This window comes from Gopherus evgoodei, chromosome 8, assembly GCF_007399415.2.
Source record: "Gopherus evgoodei ecotype Sinaloan lineage chromosome 8, rGopEvg1_v1.p, whole genome shotgun sequence".
Taxonomy (NCBI): Eukaryota; Metazoa; Chordata; order Testudines; family Testudinidae; genus Gopherus; species Gopherus evgoodei.
This window is the reverse complement of record NC_044329.1, coordinates 83,347,776-83,375,271: the sequence shown is the minus strand read 5'-3', so window position 1 is coordinate 83,375,271 and position 27,496 is coordinate 83,347,776. Positions and strand designations below refer to the sequence as shown.

The window sequence follows — 27,496 nt, the reverse complement described above, 5'->3', positions numbered from 1 at the left end:
GTAATTGTATCAAAAGGTTTTGGTTTAAGCCCCGTCTCTGTAAATTACACATGTAAAAAACAATTTGAAGACTATGAGCCAGATTCACCACTGCATCACTCCAGCTTTACCGACATAAAACTAGAGTTACAAAGTAATGAATGAGGCCCAAAGATACTGCCCCAAACTCTGGCCTTACCCAAAAATCTTAAGCACATCCAAATATTCTAAATAAGTTATCCTCTTAAATCACTGCATTTTGTGTCTTTGTACGTACTCCCAAATCTCTTTACCCCTTTCCTTGCTCTCTCACCATACAATCTTGATCCCTTTGGCCAGGATCTACTGGCTCCTGATGAAGGAGAAACCACCAAATACCTAGGGATCACGTGATGCATTTAGAAGAAAAACCCTGTATTTAAACTATTCCCAGCAAGATCTTGTGAACAAAAACTTAGGCCATATTCTTCCCTCAGACGCATTGGTATAAATCCAGAGAAGATCCACTGACTTTAGAATTACCTCAGTGTAGCTAAGAGCACAATTTAGTCTATTGGGTCTAGATGAATTTACATCTGAATGATTTATGAGGTCACCCGTGCTACTGCTCGTCAATACAAAATGACATATGAAGTGAAGCAGAGAAAGGCTCTACAGCACACCGTTAAGTAATAAGCACCTAATACTTGCACACACCTCCAGTAATTCCTTTGTCTGGGTACATTCTCCACATTGTAGTCTGACTCATACATATCCTGTGGAGAATATGAAACTGAAGTAAGGAATGTCATGCATTCCAGAGGAAGTGTTTATGTTACTCTCACTTCTTGTTTCTTCATCAGATAGGAAATTCTTCTGAATTTCCAAGGTCCCATCTACCTCCATAAAAGAGCTAATAGGTTTTGTTGGAAGAAACAGCACTTTTATTGCACTGCCTGCATTTTTATTCCTGATGCCATTGTCTTTGTTTTCCTATTTGTGATCTTAACTTGCTTGTATTTAAGTTGCCCTCATCTGTTTTTTAAACTCTCACTGATAACTGCAAACACTTCCCAGGTGTAGAGCCTACAATCACAAGTAGTCACTGCTGATGGTAGTAAGTAATAGATGTCAGGAACATCAGGCCTTTATAGATCACATTCCATAGCTGTCTTTCCTCTTTGCAACTGATCTTTATAGACCGGGCTAGGCAACCTATGGCATGTGTGCCGAAGGTGGCACGCGAGCTGATTTGCAGTGGCTCTCACACTGCCCGGGTCCAGGGGGGCTCTGCATTTTAATTTAATTTTAAATGAAGCTTCTTAAACATTTAAAAAACTTTATTTACTTTACATACAACAATAGTTTAGTTATATATTATAGACTTATAGAAAGAGACCTTCTAAAAACGTTAAAATCTATTACTGGCACGCAAAACCTTAAATCAAGAGTGAATAAATGAAGACTCAGCACAGCACTTCTGAAAGGTTGCTGACCTCTGTTATAGACCCTATTTAAAGCAGTATATTCTTTACTAGGTCTGCATCGCACTATTGTTATCAGTACAGGAAGGACCAGTGCCTGGATACAGCAGGGTTTAAGACACTGGTGTTCTTCCATTCTTGGAGGAAAAGCAAAGAGAACCCTGGTATTGTAATTGTGTTGTAGCAATAGTTCACTTCTTGGGAACATACTGTGATTCATTGCAGAACATTTGCTTTAGAAGTTGCAAAATGGTATTTAATACAGAATGACGCAGAAACCATTCATATGGTATTCTTTTGACTTCTTTTACTGAGTAAAGGGCTTCAGACAGAAAATGAATATTGCATAATAACTTCAATGAGAGGGAAGGCCCTACTCTATAACAACAACAGACACATGGCAGATGCATTGGAGACTAAACAAAAGGACATTTTGGATGGATTCCTCTAAGACAAAATAATATAGAAGTAGTGACTGTGTTAATCCTAACAAAGAGAAGAAAAGGAGAGTGGGACTAACTAGAAAAAACAAGAGCAAGTGTCGAAGAATCCAGCGGTGAAGGGGAGAATTATTTTAGTTAGCTAGTTCCTACAAAGGACAACATAATAAAGTTCTCTGTTAGGTATGGGCCCTTTGGAGATGCATACATTCTAGTGTACAAATTAACCCCTTATCCCCACCTTCACATTTACAAATGTTTTAAGGTCTGAAGGAGCGTGTCTTTCCCCTCTGCAAAACATACTTGGCTTCTCTCTAGTCTCATTCTTTCTTACTATACTCTGCTCACTCATTCCAGAGTGGATTGCATTACTACTTAAAACGCCATTAAAGTGGTTGTCATCTTGTTGACAAGATACTGTTGCTTTTAGGCATCCACCTTGTTCACCTAAATCTCAGCTTTTATTTAAAGAGAAAAGTATGCGTTTGTATAAAAAAGTACAAGTAAAAGTACAAAAGTGGGAATCAATGGTGCGGTCATGTCTGCCTGAGTCTGCAGAAGGCATGAAACAATAGCTCTGTGAGAGGGAGTCTTCCCTTTAATCTCAGTGAGGTGTTAGCTCTGATATCCAATGAAGACAATTTAAATGTCAATGTTTTTAATGATTTCACTGCTGTTAAGCATGTAAGAAAGAAGATGGACATTCTTATTATGGAGATTTCTGCAATCTACTGGGAGCAGTTGCTCGTCCTGGTGCCTAGAGTGGATGATGCTGGGAAAGTGTTACCATTCCTCCCCGCCCCTTTTCCAATGAGGCAGGTATGGAAACCAGCGCTCCTCACAGGGCTATAGAATTTTCTATGGGGGATTGGAACGCTCCTTTCATCCACCAGCCATTCTAATGCAGTAGTGGCAGCAGCTGGGGCCTTCCCCTCCCTCTGCCGGTCGCCTGAAGATGGGAGGCCCCCAGAGAGGTGGCAGAAGTCACCTTTCCTCTCGGCAGTGGCAGGAGCAGAGGCAGAGCCCTAAGAATGGCCACACTTCCAGAGCGGTTAGGGGCCAGTCTGCTGTGGTGGTGGGTGTGGGGCCAGGCAGTTTCATTCCAGGCACGAGCGGCTGCTGGATTGATTACACCTCACTCATGTTTTCAAGCTTTTACTTGACAACTATGAGGGCTAAAAACATTTTTTCTTTAAAACTGAGATTCTGAAGTTATCACATGACTATGGGAAACATGCGTATTATGCCTATGCCTTAATCCAGTGGTTGTCATCCAGGGCACTCGTACCCCTTGGGGGGTGCAGAGGCCTTCCGGGGGTACATCAACTCATCTAGGTATTTGTCTAGTTTTACAACAGGCTACACTGAAATAAAATAAAATAAAATAAAATAAAATAAAATAAAATAAAGAAAGACAGACTAACAGGGTCCAAAAAAGAACTCGATACACCTCTACCCCGAAATAATGCGACCCAATATAACATGAATTCGGATATAATGCAGAAAAGCAGCGCTCCAGGGGAGCGGGGCTGCGTGCTCCGGCAAATCAAAGCAAGTTCGATATAACGCGGTTTCACCTATAACGTGGTAAGATTTTTTGGCTCCCGAGGACAGTGTTATATCAGGGTAGAGGCGCACATTCATGGAGGATAGGTCTGTCAATGGCTATTCGCTACGATGGGCAGGGATGGTGTCCCTAGCTTCTGTTTGCCAGAAGTTGGGAATGGGTGACAGGGGATGGATCACTTGATGAATCCCTGTTCTGTTCATTCCCTTTGGGGCACCTGCCATATAAAACAAGAAGTCTAATGGCCTTCAGATGCAGCAAAAATCCACTGATATCTTTTGGAAAAAAAGAGACAGGTCATTTCACCTAATTTGTGTATCAGACCCCCAACTGGAAAGATTTTTTTAAAATTGCCTTATGTACCAAGATTGTAGCAGTCACGAAGCGAGTTTGTAGGAGTCTGGCTTTCTGCCCAGGAGCACTTGAATGACCAGTTATACTAGCAGCCAGGCATTTCCTGCATGCCTAGTTTTTCTGGGAATTCTCTCCAGCGTATAGAGGGTAATATTCACTGCACATTCTCTCAGCCCTTAGTCATGCTTTCCTTATATTGAAGTCATTCACATGGCCTAAAATGCCTTTTCTGTAGTGTTTTACAACACGTCCTAAGCCAAACTGAGGTAATGGGTAAGCTAAATAACCCTAACTGTGCAACAACAATACAAGTGAAAGAGAAATGTTGAGGAGTTTAAGTGATACTTTAAACATGTCTGGCATCCTTTAAAACAGTGTTGTGTTAGCTATCTTATGATAATGGACCCCAGTGCATTCAGATAGGCCTTTGTGCAGAGCCCCAGTGATTTCAGGCTTCTGCTCGTGTAGAGTTCATTATAGGAGTGTCACAACATTCAGCAGAAATGTCGCACCTAAAGTACCATAACATCCCAAGAACCCCACAGACACACAGTATACAGTGAATACATGTACTAAACAGGTAGGAGAGCTGGCCAAAACGTCATCAAGCAGATGTGTTAGTCAAAAGCCTGAACACATTTCAGTTTTGTTTTGTTTTTTGAGAAAAGCCCCAAAACCTGAAAAATAAATTTAGACATTTTTGTTTTCTCTCTCTCACACACACAGCAAAGTCAAGAGTTAGGAAATGCCAGAATTAAGGTTACTCATCTAACTCTAAATCAGCCCTGTGGACTCTCACAGAACACATGCGTAGGATTTACACATATACATTCATATCACATAGGAAAGTCTGTGGCAGAGGAGGAATGGAACTGGCTCTTCTGGGTCCCAGTTCAGCATCTTCAACACAAGAGACCATCCTTTCTCTTCCTGCAACGCTGTTCATCCCATGCATTAAATGAGGAAGGAACCCTGTTCAATAAATATGTGATAATGTAATTAAATATTGCATCATAATGCATATGGAGAAGGGGTTGAATTAAGGTTGGCAGTGTAACATTAATTCTGGCATTTCCTAACTTTTCAGTGCTTGATTCTGCAGCATCACTATTCTTTAAATGTAAGGTCTTTTTGTATGTAATTTTAGTTTTTGGTTTGGTTTTTTTCTAAAAAGAAGAATGAGAAATGGATGTTCCATCATGTGGAATGATACTGATCTCCACAGGGGTCATCAGCAGGAATCCACAAAACAGACCTATCACTTGTGCTAAAGGAGTAATTGGCAACAGCAGCTAGCTGCTATCCTCTATGTAGACCAGAGGTGGGCAAACTATGGCCCGCGGGACCGTCCTGCCCAGCCCGGGAAGCTAGCCCACCCCGCCCCACAGCCTCAGTTCACCGTGCCACCAGCGCTTTGGCTCGCCGCTCCTGCTGGGCAGTGAGCTGGTGTGTCTGGCTCCAGCTGGGCAGCGAGCTCCTGCTGCTCTGAGCAGCATGGTAAGGTGGCAGGGAGGGTTGGATAAGGGGCAGGGAGTTTCAGGGGGCAGTCAGGGGACAGGGAGCAACTGGATGTGGCAGAGATTCCTGGGGCTAGTGGTCAGGGGACAGGGAACATGGGAGGTTGGATAGGCATGGGAGTCCTGGGGGGCCTGTCAGGAGGTGGGGGTGTGGATAGGGGTCAGGGCAGTCAGGGGACAGGGAGGGTTGGATGGGGATGGGGTCCCAGGGGGTAGTTAGGGGCAGGGAGTCCTGGCAGAGGGTGGTCAGGGGACAAGGAGCAGGGGGGGTTGGATGGGTGGGGGTCAGGCTGTTTAGGGAGGCACAGCCTTCCCTACCTGGCCCTCCATACAGTTTCACAACCCCGATGTGGCCCTCAGGCCAAAACGTTTGCCCACCCCGATGTAGACTCACTGCTAGAATGGATGTTTGCTATTCGTACAGTAGCAGAATGTTAGGAATCAGGATCTCTGGGTTCTTCTTTTCCTACCCTTGAATGGAGAGTGGTCTAGGGGTACATACAGCACAGCCATGCACACAGATTTAGCATATTTGTTATAAACTGCAGTGTAGGAAAATGGCTAATGAGTTTATCATATTAGAAACCTGGGTTCTAGTCACAGCTCTGCCAAAAGTGATTTTGGTTAACACCTCTGGGGGAAAGGATACTTGCCTTCCTTCTAACATAGGGCCTGAGGCCTTGTACTCAATAATAAGATGCCTCCATAATAATAAACAACAGAAACAGGTCAGGGGAAGAGCCAAGTCTAGAACTCCTTATCTCCTCCTTGGTCCCAGCCTAACTTCCCTTGGCCTAGGTCAAAGGGTATTTTGCAGTTGCTGCTTTGTCTGCGTATTGTCTGGAGCTCTCTTTCTGACTATGTGTCCGAAAGCATGCGCAGTGCAGAGAGAATGGTCAGAAACTTTAGCAGTGGGCCTCTCACAAGCTCCTCAGAGCATCTGGAAATGGTGATTTTCAGTCTTATACCTTGACCAAATTTGGATGGATTTTCATGGAACAGCAGATGGCACTTCCCTGTCCCCAGAATCATTCTCTTACCAAATTTCAAGTTTCTGATCTAAAGCCTGGAGGTATCAGAACTCTTCAAAGATTCTGTATGACAATATTTCAGATGGGATGGCAAAAATACCTAACACCCTGGGAATATCTAAACTGTTTCCACTGAAAGTTTCAAAAGGAATTCAAACCGAGGCAGAGAGCAAACATGGAAAATTTCCATCCAAACCATTAAAGTTTGGCAACTGATACGATAAGATCATAATGGAAAAATATTGAGCAACTTAAACTATATATGTCATGATGAACTCTGTCTCTGATGATGAAAATTACATCATTCTTGGGGTAGATGGTAACTAACAGCCAGAGATGTGGCAAGCTCAGCGATAGGCAACAATGTCCAGGCTGGCTTGTTTGTGGACCTATGACCCTGCTTGAAGTGAAGAACCAGTTACATTAACTTGGAGGCTGCAGCAGACCTATAAACCTCTCACATGGTTAAACCATGAGAAGGGGGAAAAAGACTCGTGGCCAGTGCATTACAATAGGTGGGCAGAAGACGAGGAAGAAAAGGGAAGAGGAAAATTGTGGCCATCGCCATCCTGGAAACAGTCTATTTTCATGAAAAGCACCAATGGATCTTTATGTCCAGACAGATTAGAAGACCTTGGTTTTTAAGGTTTGATCTAAAAGGCTGCTACCTCCCTTCACCTCAGTGTCAGATTTCATAGTACTCCATTAAATGTACCTCCAGACAACTAGCAGAGATTTGAACATGTGATTCCAAGGAGCCTAGATATTAAAAAAAACAAAACAAATGCCTAGATTTCAAAGCCATATCCCAGTAGAGGACATACTTGTAAGACTGTTTCATTGTGGAGGACTGCTTTACAGAAGTAATATTACTTATACCCCTAAACCTAGTGAAGCAATAAATGAGAAGGGAAGAAAAAGTTACTCATTCTCCCAGCTGTGCATAGGCAATTGATTGGTTGGATTTGAGCCGCTTCAAACAAAGCTAGCTACTGTCTTGTCCTCCACTGTATTAATCTCCACCAGTACAGTGCTAGTATGGACAGGAATGGCATGCTACCTCCAAGGATTTTTCTCTAGGACTCCAGTGTCCAACCAAATAGCGGAGATAGGCTCCGCTTGAAGTAACAAGCAGTGCTGTGAAAAATCATGGGAATTAAGGTTCAGTACAAGGAGGGTTGGGACAATGAGAGTAGGCTTGGTGCATGGAGGAAATTGGGTCTTTTCCATGATAAGCTGCACTGAATCCTTGGTACTTGCCCTTCCACACAGATCAAAGTCCTAGTGAATAGCATAGAAGCTCTTTGAAATGCAGTGGTGAAGAATAAGGTGGAGAACAGCAGTGCCACATACCAGGCAGGAAAAGGATGAGGAGCAGGACCAGTTAAAAACAGAGACCTTGCCTGGATTTCATGATGTTCCGAGACTCCCAGGATTCAGATATAGCACTAAATATGACGGGCAAGCCGTTTCAACAGGAGAAAGATGGGGTAGCCTCATATGGCATAAATTGTAGTAGAAATTCTCATTATATATGTTGAGACACCTCTTGGAGATTTGGAATAAAATACTAAAGACACTGATAAGAACCCATGTGGGCAGTGCCTATTGTAGTTTGGACCTCCCAAAAGAATAATTCTTGAATAAACTTGGTGTATTACAGACAAAGTAGTGGAACCAAAACGGCAGGTACTATACCAAGCATCTAGTGTAGACAAGACCACAGTGAGATTGCCAAATACCAAACCACCATCTCTACACTTAGTGTTCTTAAGATCTAGGCTCCCCCCCCCCCCCTTTTTTTTTTTAATTCCTACTGCATCCCTTCAGTCACGTATTCCACATTGCCTCATTTTTAAAGAAGTTTCCCCTCCAGTTCATTCCATAACTAAATGTTTCCTAACTCAGGAAAGCCTTTACATCCTCACAAATTTAACTGGCAACATCTGATGTTCATTAGTACTGCTTCAAAGCACACCTGTGCTGCTTTACCTCCTTTAAACAACTTTGTACTAAGGTCACATTGATGTGACGCCATCAGCATTATAAAGCGGCTGATGCAGAAGGCAAGTATCTCTTGAGGAAGAGAAAAGGAAATGACTTAGATTTGCTGTTGTTTTTAATAAAGGAATCTAGACGACCAACATCCTGTCTTTTGGAACAGGAACTCACGAAGAGAAGGGAAGCTGATGCCCTGAAAAATAAAGGAAAGCAAAGGAACAGAACACAACAAAATAAAGTTCCTATTTACGGAAAGTAAGCTGACAACTCCTTCAATCATTGCAGCCTCTGTCTTTACTCCTCTAGGCTGACAGGATCCCTGTTGGTCACAAGTACATATTTAAAGGGGTCCCATACTTACCTTGACTAGGACTTTAAAAAATTAAAAAAGTCTTGCTGTTCCCAGTCATTCTACAGGTTAATTATTATATCGAAGTGTATGTCCTCATGAAGACTAGATTCTACAGCAACTGGTACCTTATAATCCATAAAATCTATAGACAGGGCCAGCTTTAGGATGTGCGGGGCCCGATTCGAAAGAGCTGCCACCGAGGACAGTGGCAGCGATTTAGCTGCTGCCGAAGATAACAGCAGCAATTGGGCAGCAGCTCAATTGGTTGCCGCTGTTTTCGGCAGCACTTCGGCGGAGGGTTCTTCCTCAGCAGCAGTTGTCTTCTGTGGCCTTACCTTGCGGGGGCCCTCTTCCGGACACTGCGGGGCGCTCTGAGGCACGGGGCCTGAGTCATGGGAATCGAGGGAATCAGCCTAAAACTGGCCCTGTCTATAGACAAATACAACTAAGTAAATTCAGTCACATACACTAAGTTTAATATAACAGATATTTCAAAGACATGTCTCTCAATTTTAAAGAAGTCCAAAATATTGTACTGTCTTTACTACTGGCGATTTTTTTTTTAAAGTAGTGTTCATTCTGGTACACAATGAGAGCCAAACCCTATGAGATGCTGAGTGCTCACACTTCCCAAAGCAGTGGAACACTAAAAGGAGTTGAAGATGCACAGTATCTTGTAAGATCAGGCCCACAGTCAGTAACTATAAGCTAAAAGAAATATCAGGCTGAATTCACAAAATGTTATCAGCAAGGTTTAGAACAGCAGATGTCTCATGGAACTATTTTTTTTCAACGTTGTATTTAGAAGCAGTTTGTCTGTTCTCTCTGTTTCACTAAGCTCATTCTTCATTGCTACATTTACACAAAAGTCAGCATTCATCTGCACTTGCAACTTATTCCCTACCTGAAGTCATCCTCTTTGGGCTGTTAATATTTGTAATCATTTCCACAGCAACTCACTGCAATATCATAAATAGAGAATTATGACTTCATGTGGGGAATAAGAAGAGGCATAAGTGATTAATGCTAAAGGAATAAGAGGCCCTGGTTTTTTTTTAAAACGCAAAAGTCTTTATTACTAAAAACCGAGAGACTAGAACGACAGTATTTGTAGATTTTTATCTAAATAAATTGTTCTTAATATTTTCCAGGAGGTATTTGCCAGTCTAGCAGAATACAGAAGTATTAAGTTGCCACTTGGGGGCCCTGTTCTGCAGGCACTTACATAACTCATAGCTAGGAATTTCTTAGTATTTACACAACTGAGTGTAACTCTGCTATGGTGGTTGATAACAGTATTCTGCTTTTTAATAATGGCACATTACAGAAGCCCTAGCAGCTACACAGGAGATGTGCACCATAAGAACCAGGACAATTTTGTCAATGTTATAATAATTTACTCCAAAGTCTCTGAAAGCACTACTCTGAAATCTTGGCTTTGAATAAAGACCATGAACCCAGCTGCTTGGTACAGACTTTTTTCTCTACTTCCTTCCTTCCATGAGGCTTTAAGTAGCCTCTCCTGACCTGTACCAGAACTGTGCACCGAGCTGCTTTTGTAATAGTATTCTTCAGCAGGAGTTAAGATGATGAACGATCAATCCCACTCCCATGTACCAGTGAAGTTACAGAATGGAAGAGTCAAGACTCAGACAAGCCAAAGATGTTATGAGCATCTTGTATTTAGGAAGGAAAGGATACTTCCAGAGTTCTTACTATTCCACTACTACATATTCTAATATAACCTAGAATCTGAATGTATTCCTGGCTACCAAGAATTAGTTCGGAAGCACAGAGGTCAGTTGTTCCACATTCCTTCTGAGTCCCTGTAGGGAAGAAACAGTTACAAGCTCAACTGCATTAAATCGTTGGCGGTCTCATCTTAGCAATCATTTTGCAACCCCAGCAAGACCTCATCATGGAGGCAATATAACAACTCTTTACACTGGTAGTTGATTTCATAAGAGAATGGATGGAGTGTGAAAACTTAATACAGTGAGCAGAACCCCAGACTGCCAGCACAAGGCATTGGACACTGCTCCAGAAGGAGAAGTGGGTCAAGTGGCTTGACATCAGTGTTTGCTTTACCAGTCTTATGATAACAAACCTTGCCCACGTGGAGTGTCTATTTTGGATCGGACTCAGTTCACCAAGTGGTGGCATGAAGCAGTACCAGGAGCTTGACGTAAATGACTTGAGAATGATACCTTTTATTAACTCTATGTAGACTTTGGCCTGAAGCTACAGAGTCTATGCAGAGGGCAGCCTAAATCCCGGTGGACAAGATAATCACTATTGGTTTGTGGAGGTTGCCAAAAAATACAGTAGGACCATTTGCTGGCATATGTTTGACATTGCCAAGACTGTGGTTAGGAGCACTATGTGTAGCAATGAAGTTGTAAGGAACTGCCAGCAGGTGTCCGAAAAGAGAGATGAAAGGGCTTGAACACAAGTGAGTTTCCCTCTCCCACTGGAACTCCACCAATAAAACTCACTTAGTCTCTGTCCATCACAGAAAGCACAGAAGCATGTCATGTGGGAAGGATGCTATTTCACTGATGCAGTCCTACAAAGTTATGGAGCCTATAAGTCAGTGGTTCTTGACCTGGGGGTCCGCAGACCATGTCTAAAGGGTCCATGAAACACTTAAGACTGAAACCTGACTGAACAGAATTCAACCACATATACAGACAATAGATTTCCAAAGGGGTCCGCATCTCCAATTGAAATTTTTTTAGGGGTCTGCAAATGATAAAAGGTTGAAAGGGGAGGGGGACCGAAGGAGCACATAAAAGGAATTAACTATGCCTCTGTTTCTGCACTGATCCTGCCAAGCAATTGTTCCAATGGCTAATGAGATCTTCACTGGATTACATCAGACAAGTGTCAATTCAATTATTGCTTCAGTAAGACTCAGCAGATTGTTAAATGTGTGACTAGGAGGGCAAAAGAAGGAGTGGAACGAGCATCTAAAAACACTCACCTCAATACCAAGGCACACACTAGCAAAGGGCCTGAATCAGCACCTCTGAAGGCAAGTTCTCATTGACCTCACTAGCAAAGGATCAGGCCCAACGATATGGGGGGTCGGGCGGGTGAGGGTGTGGACGCCAGGCAGGGGCAATATATAGGGTGAAATCCTGGCCCCCCCGAAAGGGGGAAAAGACCTTGCTTTTCCTTTCTTGATCCCCTTGACAGGTACAGCACATATACAATATACATACTATAAAACAGGATTGAAAGAAATGCATGCTGAAAATAGCGCAGGGCAGAGCGAGAGGAGGCTAGAACTTCAGCTGTGGGAGACTTCAGGCAATGAGAGTTTTTGCAGATAATTTCTACCACTCCTTTTTCATCCAATTTCTTACAGTCTCACTTTCCAATTGTAGCCCAAATAACCATGGTCTATATTTTACAGAGCCTGAAGAAGCTCTTATGGCCAAAATGTCACTTCTGATTTACCGTCTGTTTCTAACGTGTTTTATTATCCTAAAGCAGAGGAGGGCAAACTTTTTGGCCCAAGGGCCTAACTGGGGTTGCAAAACTGTATGGAGGGGTGGGTAGGGAAGGCTGTGCCTCTCCAAACAGCCTAGCCCTTGCCCCCTCCCACTTCCCGCCCCCTGACTGCCCCTCTTAGAACCCATCCAACCCTCCCTCCCCACTCCTTGTCCCCTGCCCACCCGACCCTAACCACCCCTCAAGGACCTCATCCCCTATCCAATCCCCCTGCACCCTGACCCCTATCCCGCCCACCCCCCAACAGGCTCCCCCTCCCCCAGGACTCCCATACCTATCCAACACCCCCCCGTTCCTTGATCCCCCCCCCGAACCTCCACCCTATCCAACTGCTCCCTGTCCCCTGACTGCCCCCCAGGGGCCCCTGCTCCTTATCCAATCCCCCCTGGCCCCTTACCATGCCGCTCAGAGCAGCATGTTTGACAGCCACGCCACCCGGCCGGAGCCAGAAACGCTGCTGTGCTGCCCTGCAGGAGTGCGCATCTCTGCCACCCAGAGTGCAGCCCGCGAGGCAGTGTAGCTGCAGGGAGGGGAAACAGCAGGGGTGGGGCTCAGGTAGCCTCCCCGGCCATGAGCTCGGGGGCCAGGCAGGATGGTCGTTTGCCCACCTCTTTCCTAAAGCCTGTACAGACATTTCATAGTTCACATGCAGCACTACACATAGGCAGCACTATGATTATGATAAATTATAGTATGCTATACTCAAGTGGTTTAATTAATTAAAGAGTTGCCAAAGTACATATTTTACAATATAAAAACCAGAAAAAGATACTGTCCCTCCAACAAGATTGTTGCTAGAGGTGTATTGTATCCAGTATAACATGGCAGCATAGCACAGATCAACAGGCCACTTTCCAACTAACAAAAAATAAGCCACTTTATTTGCTAACCTTTACAACCTTAACTCAAATAAAACCAGATGCACTGCCAGAGATGCTCAAACACAGTTCAATCATTTTGCTTTTGTTTCAGGATAAGTTATAATGTCTATTATGGTTTCCTATATGTATTATAAATTAGGCATGCCAGTTAAATATACCTCTGGCATAGCTGGGAATGGACCCCCAGGTCTCCAATCTGACTAGGTTTGCTGGAATTCCATTTTTAATTTCAATGGACAATACTGATGTTTATTTTTAAGACTTTTTCTACTTTTATTAATTTGAATTCTTAGTTGTGAGGAGATAATTATTTAATGATGGATTTTGAGATTCAAAATGGTAAAGACTTATAACTGTTAAAACACAAATTGCCAATGTCATATCAAAACATACAAAGTTGATATTCTTAAATCAGACTAATAAGCTCAAGCTGCATTTTTCCTTATTTTTCCTAACTGTAAATTTCTATTATTGATGGAAATATTTTTAGTCAGTTTGTGTGAGGACAGTGAAAGAGATTTACCAACATTTACTGATGAAAATCTAATCCTTCTAAGCCTAATTATGACAGACTCAAGTTTCATCCATTTAGCTACACTGGCTTTCAGAATGAGTATGCCAATCCATGCAGGTGGCTAGTTGCAGTCTTTACTACTACAGTAGGCTCTCCTTTAGAGACTGCACTCAAACCCAGGAATCCTGACTCCTAATATTCCAAGATGTTGACAAAATGTGTTTCATATCCCTCTCGAAGCGTTGGTCCATACAGGATAAAGTCTACTACTGCTACCTGTTGGGAGATGTCTGTATTGTGGATCTGAAAGTTCTAGGGCCAGATCCAGCTGATGATTCAAAGGGAGTCAACATGTTTCCCATTGGATAGTTCTGGTTTTTCAGTATGTTAATTAAAAACCCAGGAATCCACATTAAAAAAACCCTTAACATTAAGGGAATGCTCAAGTTTGAAAGTCAAGCAACTCACAAGTTAAGAAATTCCAGAAGTAAGATTTCTCTGGAATCTTCATTTGGCTTCCTTGTGCATAAGGGTGATGATACACTATCACTGACTACTTGTTCTACAGGAACACTGCCTCAGTCAGTGGACAGTGAAGGAGACAGAGGGTTGTAAGATGAAGATGTCGTGTTTTAAAGCACAGGGCTGGAACCAAGGAAGCTTGCATTCTGCTTCTGAGTATGCCACAGACCACCTATACTGTTATGATGCACAAGGGGACAGAACCCTTCCATGCCTGATTTTGTAAACTTAACTTTCTTTTAACAGTTTTTTTTAATGTAACAATATAGCATCCTGGAAAGGCTAGACTGAACTCAGATGTTCCGGTTTCAAAATTACTAAATTTATTATTTATGAACAATACACGACTTGAATAAATAATACCCAATTTGTTAGTTGCAAGCACCAGGACCAATTCATTCAATACTTTAGGCTAAAATTTTTTTACAGAAAGACTCTTGGTGCAGAACTTGGTGATAAACTTCCAGACATTCTGCTAAAATAAAACAAAACAAAATAAACTTCTTAGGCTTTTTGAAAGAGTTTGATGGATATTTACTTAGATATAGGCAGGTCTTTATATTATTTTATTTTGTATTCTTATTTATGGGATAGGTGCTCTGGGTATACTTGTTTTTGTTTTAAAATAAATTTGGTGATATAAATCCACATTTAAGCAGCTAACAAAGGGCTTGATCCTAAAATGTGCTCACTGCTTCTGTGAGGTGCTGAGCACCCTCAGCTTCCAATGGCACTTTCATGGGAAATTACCTTCCAGGGCCTTATCCAAAGCCCACTGAAGTAAGTGGAAAGTCTTCATTTATTCCAGTTAACTTTGAGTCCACACACAGCACCCTGCAGGACTAGCTTCAAAGGTGGTCTGTTTTTCAGATGTGTGGAGAACTCATGACTCCTACTGAAGTCAACAGGAGCTGCAGTTCCCATTGAAGTAATGCTGGGAATTGGGCCCTCAAAACCTCAGAGGGATTCAGCACCTTTCAGGAAAGTATCCTCAATTCAGGTATCTCTAAGAGGACCTAGTTGCGTAAGTTCAGGATCTAGGTTTTAAAACTTTTGCCTTAGTTCAAATGCTTTTAGTTCAGCTTAAGTTTGTGGAAATTATTATTTAAGTTGCACACACTTAACATTTTGTCCTATGAAACACTGGGTTTTCTTATCAGTAATACTTGTATGGATTTCTTTACGTCCCAGTCCTTTAGGAGTATACTCTAACCTCGATTCACGGTGTGTAGTTACATGTGCACATGCCTCATTAGTACTGATCCTCATACAGAGATGTTTATACTTCTAAATCTCTAATATCAAAAAACACCATGCAAACCAACATGATCAACAATTTAAAAAAGCTATTTCTCAGTATTTTTTTTTTAAATGTTAGGTTACCTTGCTAGTACCATCTAAAAAGCTTGAAAACGCATCATCGTTTCTTATTACTAATACTCTGCATTTTGCTGTATCTGAACTGCTGGTAATATTTACATGGCTGGTGCTTTACAACCTCAATTTATTTATCATCTTATTCACAAATATATTTTGGCTTCAGTAGCTAAATTGATGCACTGCAGTATGATGAGCAGAGCTGTGCAAATGGCTTTAATCAAACTGAAGAGTACTCAAATTAGTCTTGGCTTGAGTTCAAACTGAAACTGTCAGAAAACAGTATTATGCTTGAATTGTGTTAGTGTTTATAAATCATCCAAAGAAGTATTTTATTGTGGCTGAGTATCTGCAAGATTTATCAGGCTGCTGCTTGTGATGCCTTTGGAGTTTGAGCCTGATTATTTGGGATGGGCCATACAGATCAACTCACATGGGGAAATTTACATAGCACTTCACGTAGGCTAGATTGTCAGGGATACAGAATCAGGAGTGTCAATGCACTGCAACCGAAGCCATTTTCATTTAGTTTCACAGAAAGTGAAAGGGGGTGTAGTGCTGCAGGTAGGTATGGACTGTTATTATCTTATAGCTACATGTATAGCTATAAGATAATATACATGACTGCTATCATTTTTCAGTTAAACAGAACATCTCTTAACAGGCCTATGTCCAGTCGTTTTAGCCTGAGGGTCAAATAAATTTTTTCACATTGATACCAGTTTTGCACATTTTTTTCTGCTCCATATGACATTTTATGCAAATGATGAATTTGCTTATAACCATGAACTTAGGCTTGCAGTCTCAGACCCTGATAGCTGGGGGTAGGTCACAGAGATTCACAGATTTGGCAGCTCAGGCTAAGGTAGGTAGGTAGGCAAGTGTGTGTGTGTGGGATCGGGGAGTCTGAATGGGAAGCTGGGTGGTTGCTGGGTGAGCAGATGTTGGTACTTCTGGGGTTAATGGGCACCTGGAGCTCCTGAGAGTCTCTCAAGCCCTCATCCTGCAAAGACTTAGAATATGGTACAACTCTGAAATATACATGGTTCCAACCCCAAAGAGTTTACAGTCCATGGCTCTGAACCAGCAGAGACTTATGCACCTGTTTAACTTTATGCATCTGAGTTCCATCGAAGCTAAGCAAGTGCACAAGTCTTTGCAGGATCAGAGCCCTAGACCGTAAGCTCTTTGGGGTAGGAGCCATGTTTCTTTCAGAGTTGCTCCATGTTCTGGCCAGCACACTGGGACCCTGATCCTGATCAGAAGCCTCTGACACAGTCACTACATAAATACGTTTTAATTTCCAAAATAAGTTTTATGGTTATAATAATAATAATTAGAAATACAAAAACCTTATATATCTAAAACAATAAGCCACATTTTAATCAGCGAAATATTAAGATTTCTTTCCCCAGTACAATAAAACAAAGGGACATCTCCTTCACTTTCCTGTTCCTCCCCAGAAGGCGAGACACAGCTGGGTTACAACATATTGTAATTGCATGGGTTAGTAATAATCACCACATTACTCTCAACCTGGAAGTAGATTTTTTAGTACAGACAAGCAAAGCCTGAATTTGTTATTTGCAAGAGAACCAGTACAATAATAGCCAGACATTTGGGAACACATTGGCTACTTACTGTTACTGAACAAATTAACCTTGAGAAGTCATTCCTGATAAGGATTAAGAATGAGAAACACTGTTTGATGCCCATTTAGCTACAATTCTTTTGGACATGGCTTGACTGTACATATAAATGTCACATTACAAAAAAGGGAGGGGAGCTGTTAGTGCTTTAGTCTACTCTAGACAGAAGACCTTTTAACATCCAGCTTGTGATGGAGAGCCTCTCTAGGGTGGGCACTGGAGTCTCAGGATGATAATTGCATGAGGAGTTCATGTGAAGGACTGACACTTTTTGGAGGTGACACTAGCCACCTTACCCTTCTGCAACTGAAGTGCAGCAATGGGTTCATGCTAGAGCGTGGACTTCACTTTACTCTATGATAGCAAGGCAGAATCAGCAATAAATGTTCATGTTAAAAACTTCAAGGCAGAAGGCTTTTTCAGATTGGTAAGAGTTACTAGTGTCCCCTTTGAGATAAGAAGCCAGAAACTCAACAATGTCCCTTCTCTCAGGTACAGTACTTGGTTTGGCACATTTGCCTGTTTCCTGTTCCTACTGTACTCTGCCCATATCCTACAGCTAGGTGTCAGCACGTTGTGGAATTACTGAAAGTAGAGCCTATATCTTCCCTTTCCTTTCAACCCATCTTCCTTATTTTCTTCATCTCCCACCTCCTGGAGAGGGCTGCATGCTCCCAGCTATTCAACTTTCTCTCCTCCATCTCAGAAATTTCACTATCCTCCTTGTTATTTCAGCTCACATCTTTAGGGTTATTTTCCATTCCTCCTTAACCTTCTCTCCTCACATCCAAGCTCTCAACCCTTTTACTTCTCTCTTTGACATTTCCAAAAATCTACCTGGTCTTCTCTCCAGTCAGTCATTCCCATGTTCCCGCTTAAAAAAAAAAAAAAAAATCCTATCCCACTGCTCTGACCATGTTCACTCCTTCCTTAAATCCTTCCACTTAATTTTATGCATCGAGATAAGAACTGAAAGTTAATGAACTCAGACAACTCTTTCCCTGCTTAAGTCTCTACCTTCCTCCTTTCCACCTGTTCCCCATCCCATGCAACAAACGAACAAAAAGCATCCCCTCACATCATCAGGTACAAGCTTGTAGTAACTCTGGAAGCTATTTTAGATCATTAAAACTAGATTAGCATAAAACTTTCCCTACATAATTAATGAATAATATTCCCTGCACTTTGTTCACGTGGGATTCTCTGAGGCGTATTTATTTCCCTCTTGTACTGACACTGTATCTATTTTAAACTCAGGTGTTCTTGTCTTAAGATAAAAGTAAAATTAGTCACCTATCACACATTTTCCTATGCATTTTACCTTGAGGGCTTTTTGCGCAGCTTCAGTCGAACCAATGGCAATCAGGTTTGGTCCAGCCATGCTACAAAAACTCTTCAGATGCAAAGAGTCATAAACAGGGACTGTGGAGACAGCATAATCCTATGTAGAAATGAAGAAGGTGCACAGTAAATACTTTAAATCAGTACCAGTTCCATAATTGCACTGAGTAATTCAATGACACATTTTAGCTCCTCTGCAAATTAACTCATCTGCATGTCCTGAGGTAAACTGGCTACAGTCAACTATGACTGTGACATGCCCCTTTGGGCTGTCTTGGCTTGCCTTGTGCATCAAAGAAAAATACAGAACTACTGTAGTTTTCACTTCTTGTGCACCTGAAAATAAATCTGTTTCATGTTTAAAAATTACTTATATAAAAACCTGTCAGGAACCCAAGTGAGAACATGTTCATGCATATTGCTGAGCTTCTCTACAGGAGGAATGGGAGGCCTAAGATAGTAGTAAGTAGTAGTGACCCGGCACTGCCCTATTTACAGTATTAGTCCCTCATAACTGACTTGACTCCACATTTACTTTGTCCCCTTTTGAAGATCTGTGACTTTGATGGATCTGTTGGCTTCTCTGCCTTTTTGTAATTCAGGCCAGTGCCTAGGAATCTAAATAGAGATACTTAAGGAGCCTGACTTTAGATACCCATTTCTGAACATTTTGGCTAATGTCTTTAGTTCAGCTGGCTATAGTTTAACCCCTTTGTCTGTGCCACAAAAAGCAGAATGTCTTATTGCAGAACAAGTGTACAAACCTTAAATGTGTCAGCCAGAATTTCTGCACCACGTTGATTTGTCCGTTTTGACAGACCCACAAAAAATTCCCTGCCTGAAATGGAGAGTGCAAAGAATAGTAAAGACAAAATTAATGATTTTTTTTATTTGAATGGCTGAAAAATACATGGACACCAACCACAGCTAATAATCAGAACACATTTTAAAAATAGGCCAAATCTGAGATGGAGATATTTTAATATAAAGTCCTTCACAATTATCAATATGAGACTTAACTGTGGCTAAAAAAGTCTAGAAACAAAACTAACTAGAAATGTAGATTTTAAAAAAATGCAACTTGCAATTGGAAGTCGATTCTAATTAAATTCTTCTTCTGGCGAAGGATAATCACTGTAAATTATACAAACAGTTCCCTTTCCTTTAAAGCTTTGCAGTGGTCATAGGATAAATGGAGAGAACAGCTGGACTGGATTAGCAAGTCACCGATTGAACTTCTGTTCCTCGTCTGAGATTTCTCTCATTCTTCAATTTTAAACCTCAGTAATAAAAACACAGCTATTTTCAAGGTGCTAGGAAACAGATACTGAGATCTGTAACATAGCAGAAATGCCTTATTTTTATGGTTTGCTTAGTCTGAAACAATTTTGTTCCCTTTGTGAGTAAGGCAAGCAACCTGTGTATTGTGATGGTGATCAAAATGAACAGCCTCATTTATCTCAGGTAAGGGGCAAATGTATACCCAGCCAATGTGAGAAAATGCAGAATGGGTTTAACTATGTAAAAATCAGCATCGGTATCTTCCCCTTTGAATTTGTTCATGCATATAATTTGAGTGGCAACTCCATTTCTCTTCCACGTGACATCTGGCAAGCAAGTTTATTTTCCCCATAATGCACTACTCAGTGTTTACGCAAATAACTAACCACAATTACGTCTGAATCAAGCTTTTATGATTCCCACAAACAGGTCTGTGCAAACATGGCTGCCAGTAACAAAAAATATGAAATGATGAAAATAACTTGACTGCTGAAAGCATTTTCTTTATTGGTAAGTAATACATTACAAACCAGGTGAATTAAGGCTTAAATACACATGATTTGTATTGTGTCTACTGCTACTTCCATTATTCTGCATTAGTCAGGAAGTTTTGGATTCAAAAAACCTCTCTCAAACTAAAGTGCTGTGCTGCCATTTGGTAAGCAAATGACCTAATAAAATCTTTACACTAGTATAAATATAATATTTATTAATAGAGACCAGATAGTGTTAAATTCTCCGTGCAGTCCAGAAAAAAAGAAGAACAAATTCACTTTAATACTGTACCTGTAAATAAGACATCTCCACCATCTAAGGTTGCATTTTCATCTGTCATCTCTACAATGTTGAGGTTAAGACTTTCTAGTGCTCTCTTCATTGCATCAACCTGTTTCAAAGTAGTGTCTCATTTAGGTTCCACCATTAAAAACATCAATTAATCAAATCACAATAGACATTAGTTTAAATTAAAAAAAAGAGGGAGTCAGATAACTGTTAGTAAGACAGAAAGCAAACGTCCCAGCAGGTCCTGCCAATCTCCAATCCCAGAATCCCCTTCAGGGGGCTCCAAAGCATGGAGGGGATATGTGTGGAAGTGAGTAGTGAGAGTCACTGTCTTTCGTGCAGACACCATGAAGGGTTAGAACGTGCCCAGTAAGCATGTCAGCCCCAGTCCTTATCCCATGCTAATCCCTCAATGCTACAAAAAATGGTTTCCTATGGCCTCGAGTGGAAGAGCTATGGCAGAGAGGTGGCATTCTCTACTTCGGCAGCTCCTAATCACAAGGTTTTCTTGTCTATCAGCTATGGAGGTGGAAATTCTGACCTGGCTTCTATCCACTAAGGGGAAAGATACAAATCAATCTAGTTTTCTTAAGTATCTGCATCTTCACTGATTATTGATATCTATGCCTTGTGTTAATGAGCTCTTTGTATTTCTGTACATTGTGGGCTCAGTCCTTCCCTGGGTCTGAGTGCTGCTTAATGACGGGGGAAGCATGGAGTGGAGGTATCAGAAATCTAGTTATGGTTTCCCCAAGCCTGCTCCAGACCAGCTCCAAGCTCAGAGCACCCGAGAGACTGCTCTAACTTACAACACTGGTGCAAAGCACTTTATGCCAGCAGAGGGCCAGTATAGTAGATATCTGATCCACCATGCCCCTGACACATTCCTTCTTCCCCAAATATTCTCCCTGTGTTGGAGTAGGAGGCAAGAGTGGCTAATATTGAAGCCATCTCCACTGATTGTACTACAGCCAGATATCCTACATATAGGCTATGACCAGCTATACTACAGCCAGGATATCCATTGCCCAGCTACAGCCATCCCCTTTGTGCCACCTGTGTCAAAAGAAGCTTATAAGTGAAACATCCATAAATGGTGCAGATAGGGTTGATAACATACTACAGGAACTGTAGCTAATAGAAAGGAGGAGTTATTTCACATAGTGCACAAAGCCCTGATCCTCTTCAACAGTTCATTATACTACACTATATAGCCTGTTCATTATATTACACTAGAGCGAGTTACCAGCCATTAGGAAATGTGGAAGACACACTGAGTGTGTCATTTAGTTCTCTGTTTCATTTCCCTGGATCTGCGTAATATGGCAACTTAAATGTTTTTAGAAGAAATGAGAGAATTCCAACGTGGCTGACACACACGCATAACAAACAGAAGTGAACAGGAATGTATAATATTTAAATTAAACAGAGTGATTATGAGAAGACAGTAAGCAGTAATGCTGAACAACAACATTTCAAGTACGCTCGGCAAACTGTAACAAACCCAGCAGACTCAGTTTGCTGAGTTACAATTGAATAAAAATAAGGAAATGCTTTGTTTTTGCAGTGTTGTTGAAGTTGTATTGATCCCAGGATATTAGAGAGGCAAGATGAGTGATAAAAGATGTAAAAATATATTACCTCACCCACCTTGTCCCTCCATTTCTGTAAGTCTGATAGTCTCACAATTTCAGGAACTTCACAGAAAACAAATACTAGAACATAGTAAATACGATCTCATTTTTTCTAAAGCTTGTGTGAAACAAACTGTTGGACATATATCTAAGAAGACGACCTCTAATTCCCAGGCAGTTCAAATGTACTGGCTATTCAAAACTTACATCAAGTTACATTCCTCCAGTATCATGTGACATTAGGTAACACGCTGGCCCGTCTTCTAGGGTTCTGCCAAACTGCAATCCGCAGGACCCAAGGCAGAGAGGTGATCCCTCATGTAAGTTACAGCAGCCTCAGTGTGTTCCTGTGTTCAACCTGTGTGAACCTGTGTTCAAGCTACCCAGGCCCCAAAGGGGCTGTTCTGGTAGCTGGGAATAGCCAGAGGGCAGAGGTGCTTCAGCCACACCCACTCTTCCCTGACCATTATCCTTACATCAGGGCTATGATGTAAGAGTAGCCTAGAGCTGCTCTACAGCAAACAGGGATTCTCCCTATATTTGGGGGTTGGGGAAGCCAGTTATGATGGATTTGTGGCCACACTGTGCCACCAGACCTGTATTGTAACAGAGAATTGGGCCTACTGGCCTTTTAGAGATGAAGGACTGAGATCCTCTGCACATGGAACTCTATTGAGTTTACTGGGAATTCCATGCACCTAGGGCTGGAAGGCTCAGATCCAGAAGCAGGAATTTGTCTTGTGCACACATTAACACATCTATTCTGATCTATCTTCAGATTAATCTCAGATACTTCAGGCTGAAACACTGCACTTAAAAAGGTCTCCGGCCAGGAGCAGTGGGTTTTTTTTGTTTAGTTGGTTTAAGATGTAGTGTGAGATGCTGTAGTGGGGTGGTCACCCCGCTCTGGCCCTGAAGGGGTTAAAACAGCCCTGCAGAGGGCCGCAGATGGGAAAAGGTAGGCTGATGGGGAAAGCAGCCACAGCTGTGGCCAGCTTAATCAGGGCCCAGCTAGCCCTTATACAGGGCCAGCTCCAGGCACCAGCGCAGGAAGCAGATGCTTGGGGTGGCCAATGGAAAGGTGTGGCACATCCGGATCTTCAGCAGCAATTCGGTGGCGGGTCCCTCAGTTCCGCTCGGAGGGAAGAACTGGCTGCCAAATTGCCGCCAAAGAATGAAACAGCGCAGTAGAGCAGCTGCGAAGTGCTGCCAACCAATCGCGGCTTTCCCCCCCTCCCTTTCCCGCTTGGGACAGCAAAAAACCTGGAGCCGGCCCTGCCCTTATAAGAGGGCAATAGGCCAGAAGCAAGACACGCACACACACACACACACACACACACACACACACACACACACACACACTCTCTCTCTCTCCCCCTCTCCCCCCTCTCTCCCCTCCCCCCCCTCTCTCTCTCTGCAGAAAGGCAGCCCAAAGATAGGCAAAGGCAACCCCTCCTTGCCAATGAGTGGTTTACAGACTAGCGGGGGCTAGATGGTGACTGGCAGTCGTCACTGAGGCAAGGTGGAGGTTCCCCTGGCTGGGGAGACTCACATTGTGGGTTACTGCTGGGGGCAGCTCCCCAAAATAAAGGGGCACCAGGAACAGGGCACAAATGAAGGAGAAGCTTGCTATAGGTGAAACAGCAGGTGTGGCTTTATTTAAGATACCCACTACAACACCATAAGGACTTGGAACATAAGCCAGAGTGAAACAGACCAAGTAACTTGTGACTCGGTGCAATGCTACCCTGGCACAAGAATAGAAGCACAGAAGAACTCAAGTCACAGATAGGGAGAGGGATTAAATAAACACATGGCATGGGATTACAGAAGGCAGGATACCAAACTTCCCATCCTTCTACCCCCACAGCCAGTTCTGTAGTTACGCATTTATCGTTAGTCTGCTGTCTCAATTAACTTCCAAAACTGTAACTAACAAAATAAACCCATCAAGTTTCTACATGGAGACACTGGCCCTGATGAACTGGGGAGGGGCACAGACATTCTCAAAGCACTGTTCATTCTGGAAATTGAACAAAGTGGGTTCCATAAGAAATAGAGCATCAAGGTCTGTCTGGGTCACCAAATTCTGCTACATCCTGGAACAAGTGTCCTCCCCCCCCCCCCCCCCCGAAAGTATCCAGTCCCCTTTCACCCTCTCATTTCTTTGGTACCTCTCCTTTCCTTCGTTCTCCACTCCCAAGTTCCTGCACCCCAAGGTTTTTCTGTCCTTGTTGTTCTCCTCTACCACCACTTCTTGCTGGCTTCCTTTCTTCTGGCTCATTATTTCCCGCCACCTCTCACCACACCACTTTGATCATGTCCTTCCACACATTCTCTTTCATTCCTACACAAATGCAGCAGGTCTTCAAGTTTCTCTCTTGGGCTGTTTCAGGGCTACTTCTGTTTTCAGTGCTTTTTGCCATGGCAAGCAGCCATGCATTTTGGCTGTCTCTGTTCTACAGTAATAAGCAAAATTGAGAAGCAAGACATCATTCTGTTAATGGGAACTTCACAAAAGAAGGGGTCTCTGTCCTGTCCCTCCAACGCAATACAATATTGAATCTTGGGGAGTGGGGGGGGGGAGCTGTTTTTTTAAACGTTCACATACAAATAGGACCACCTCTATTTTTATAGGGCTCAGCGCAAAAGTAGGAGGTGGCACATATCTGCTTTCATCCATAATCCTGTCCACATACCTTGGGCCCAGCAGATCAGCCTTCTGTATTTCATCCCTGAAAAATTATGGTCAACTGCTCCTCCCTGCCTAAATTAATCAATCAATCAAATCTGGGGTTCTGGAGACCACTCTTAATCCAGAGAGGCAGGAGGTGGAGTCAAAGGGCAAAATTTCCAAGAACAGAGCAGTAGAGGGCAATTAAGGAACTCTATACCTGTTGAAGCCTGCTGGCACCAGAATCGGACAGGACTACAGGCAAGAAATTACATAATCAGATAATTAGCAATCTGTGTGATTGGCAGAAAATGTTGAATGTGGTAGTAGAGGCAAATGTTACCACAGATTGCATAGATCCAGAGCTGTCACTAGACATCAACTCAAGCAAAGATACTACCATTACAGATAATAAATTTCACCATCTTTCTACATGTTACAGAGTGATCTGAAGACAAATTCCAGACTTGTGGTAGTTGAGTGTTGGATACAGATTTCCATATTTTTGCAAAAATGTGTTGTGTGTGGAATCCAAATCCATGCAAGTTAATGACAGGTTTTTGTTTGTTTTTTGTGTTTTGTTGTTAGAGAGAATATGTACAAGGGTATCACATTCTGGGGCGCAACCCAGACCAGTGAAGGGTTGTGCCACCACCTGCCCCGCAACCGTGAGTGCCTGACAATGCTTTGCTGTTGTATCTCCCAACCTAGGCCACTCACAAACAGCATGCAGGTAACACCCTGAGTGTGTGTGTGTAGCTGTAGCCCTGGTCCTGCTGCTCTGACCCCAGCAGCCTGTCAGCAACATACTAGCCACACTCTGGCTTCTATCAGCCTTGGTTACTACTTGCAGAGTGACCCAAACATGCTCCCAGCCCAGAATTTTCCCCAAACACATGTTCTGCATTGCCCAGCCCCTGTAAGGAGTCAATATTCAACGGTCTGCTACGGTAACTAGAGTTACCAACAGGTCAGTCTAAACACCGGATTGGTTTAGATTAAAAAATAAAACAAGTTTATTAACAAAAGAAGATAGGATTTTAAGTGAACTCAAGTATCAGTTACTAAAGTCAGAAATGGTTACAAGACAAAAAGATAAAATACCTTATAGAAGCTTAAAACATAACAAGCTCGAGTTGTTCAAGGTAAAATCTGTACCACATGTTCCCAGCAACATGGCTGACTAACTTCTCAGGTCAGGATCTCCCCCAAAAGTCAAAGGGCTGGTTCCTTTGTCATCTTACGTGTGTGTATGGAGGGACGGAGGGAGAGAAAGATCGATCTGGGGTATATTTTCCCCTCACTTTTATAACCCAGTCACCCTTTGAAGTGGATGCTTCTGAAGGTTACTCCTCAAACCAAAGTTTATTCAAATAGTAAAAATTGCGACCTGGAGGTGATGAAGGAGGCTCCATGCTCTTTCATTTCACCTGTGTTTGCTGAAATGCAGATTTGCCTTGTCTCCTGCCATTTTCCGCCCCTTTGCTGTTCTGAGGATCCTGTTTACTGCTTATATGTAAATTGAGGCACACACACATTCCTTTGTTTAGGATAGACTTTTTAAACACCTTTTGCCTAGTCAGGGCTGTGTGGTGTTGAACATGTGCTAATGTCATCATAGGGGGATTTCATAACTTTACATATCATGTTGCTACCTACATTTCACCATGATATTATTCACCAGCAAGTTATTAGTTTTCAAAGATTATTACAATGGTGTGTAGGGTGCGAATCTGGGGTGCTTTCAGTCACAAAGGGTCACACAACAGAGTATATGACTCAGAACCAGACCTGTTGAGAGACAAGAGACAGGCCATGGGCATTAAGGGGAGACTCCAGGAAGCAGCAAGTTGTCTAAGTTGCTCCACATAGAGATTCTCAGTAGTTCCAGGGCAGAGGGCCTGGGGAGGCCAAGCTTGCAGAAAGCAAGAGTCAGCTAAGAAGGCTGGAGGGCCAGCAAACTTGTTAGGAGGAAAGCCTCAGTAAAGACAGGACTAAGAACCCTGAACCAAGAGCTGAGAGCCAGCTAGGAAGGCTAGATGGAAGATCTGTACTTCTAACTTGGTAACTAAACCAGATTCCCCAAAGGGAAAGATCATTGAGAAAAGAAACGCACAGAGTGAAGTTTCATTAACTGGAGAAGAACGAGAAACAGAGCCAGGCAGCAGGGCCTGGAGCCAGATGCCAGGAGAAGATATTTCTGTGATTAGAGTACTCAAGATACCACAGTGATGTAAGGTACCTACGAGTATTAAGCAGGTGATTCAGAGCCAGAAACCACTGCCCCAGGAATGGCTAGTGCTGGTTGGGAAGCAGGCATAGCCAAGACATCTGGAGGATGCACTGACTCAACTTATTCCTAAGTGCACGTCCAGACTAACCCGCGGCATCGGCGGGTTAAAATCGATTGCTCGGGGATCGATATATCGCGTCTAGTCTGGACGCAATGTATCGATCCCCGAGCGCGCTTACATCGATTCCGGAACTTCATCAACTCGAACGGAGTTCCGGAATCGACACAGAGAGCCGCGGACATCGATGCCGCGCCGTCCAGACGGGTGAGTACCTCGATTTTAGAAATTCGACTTCAGCTACGTTATTCCTGTAGCTGAAGTTGCGT

At 42.6% G+C, this 27,496-nt stretch overlaps 1 protein-coding gene across 2 annotated transcripts in view; it reads right to left on the bottom strand.

Moving 5' to 3' along the window:
• Nucleotides 1-27,496, bottom strand: part of DDAH1 (dimethylarginine dimethylaminohydrolase 1) — a 144,884-nt gene that overhangs the window by 2,122 nt on the left and 115,266 nt on the right. For both annotated transcript variants that reach the window (XM_030572560.1, XM_030572559.1), the window contains exons 2-4: nt 20,572-20,671; nt 19,269-19,342; nt 18,485-18,604 (exon numbers count right to left, since the gene is read on the bottom strand). In XM_030572560.1, coding sequence (XP_030428420.1) covers nt 18,485-18,604; nt 19,269-19,342; nt 20,572-20,662 — 285 coding nt within the window. In that variant the 5' untranslated portion in view covers nt 20,663-20,671. The remainder of the gene's footprint in view (nt 1-18,484; nt 18,605-19,268; nt 19,343-20,571; nt 20,672-27,496) is intronic.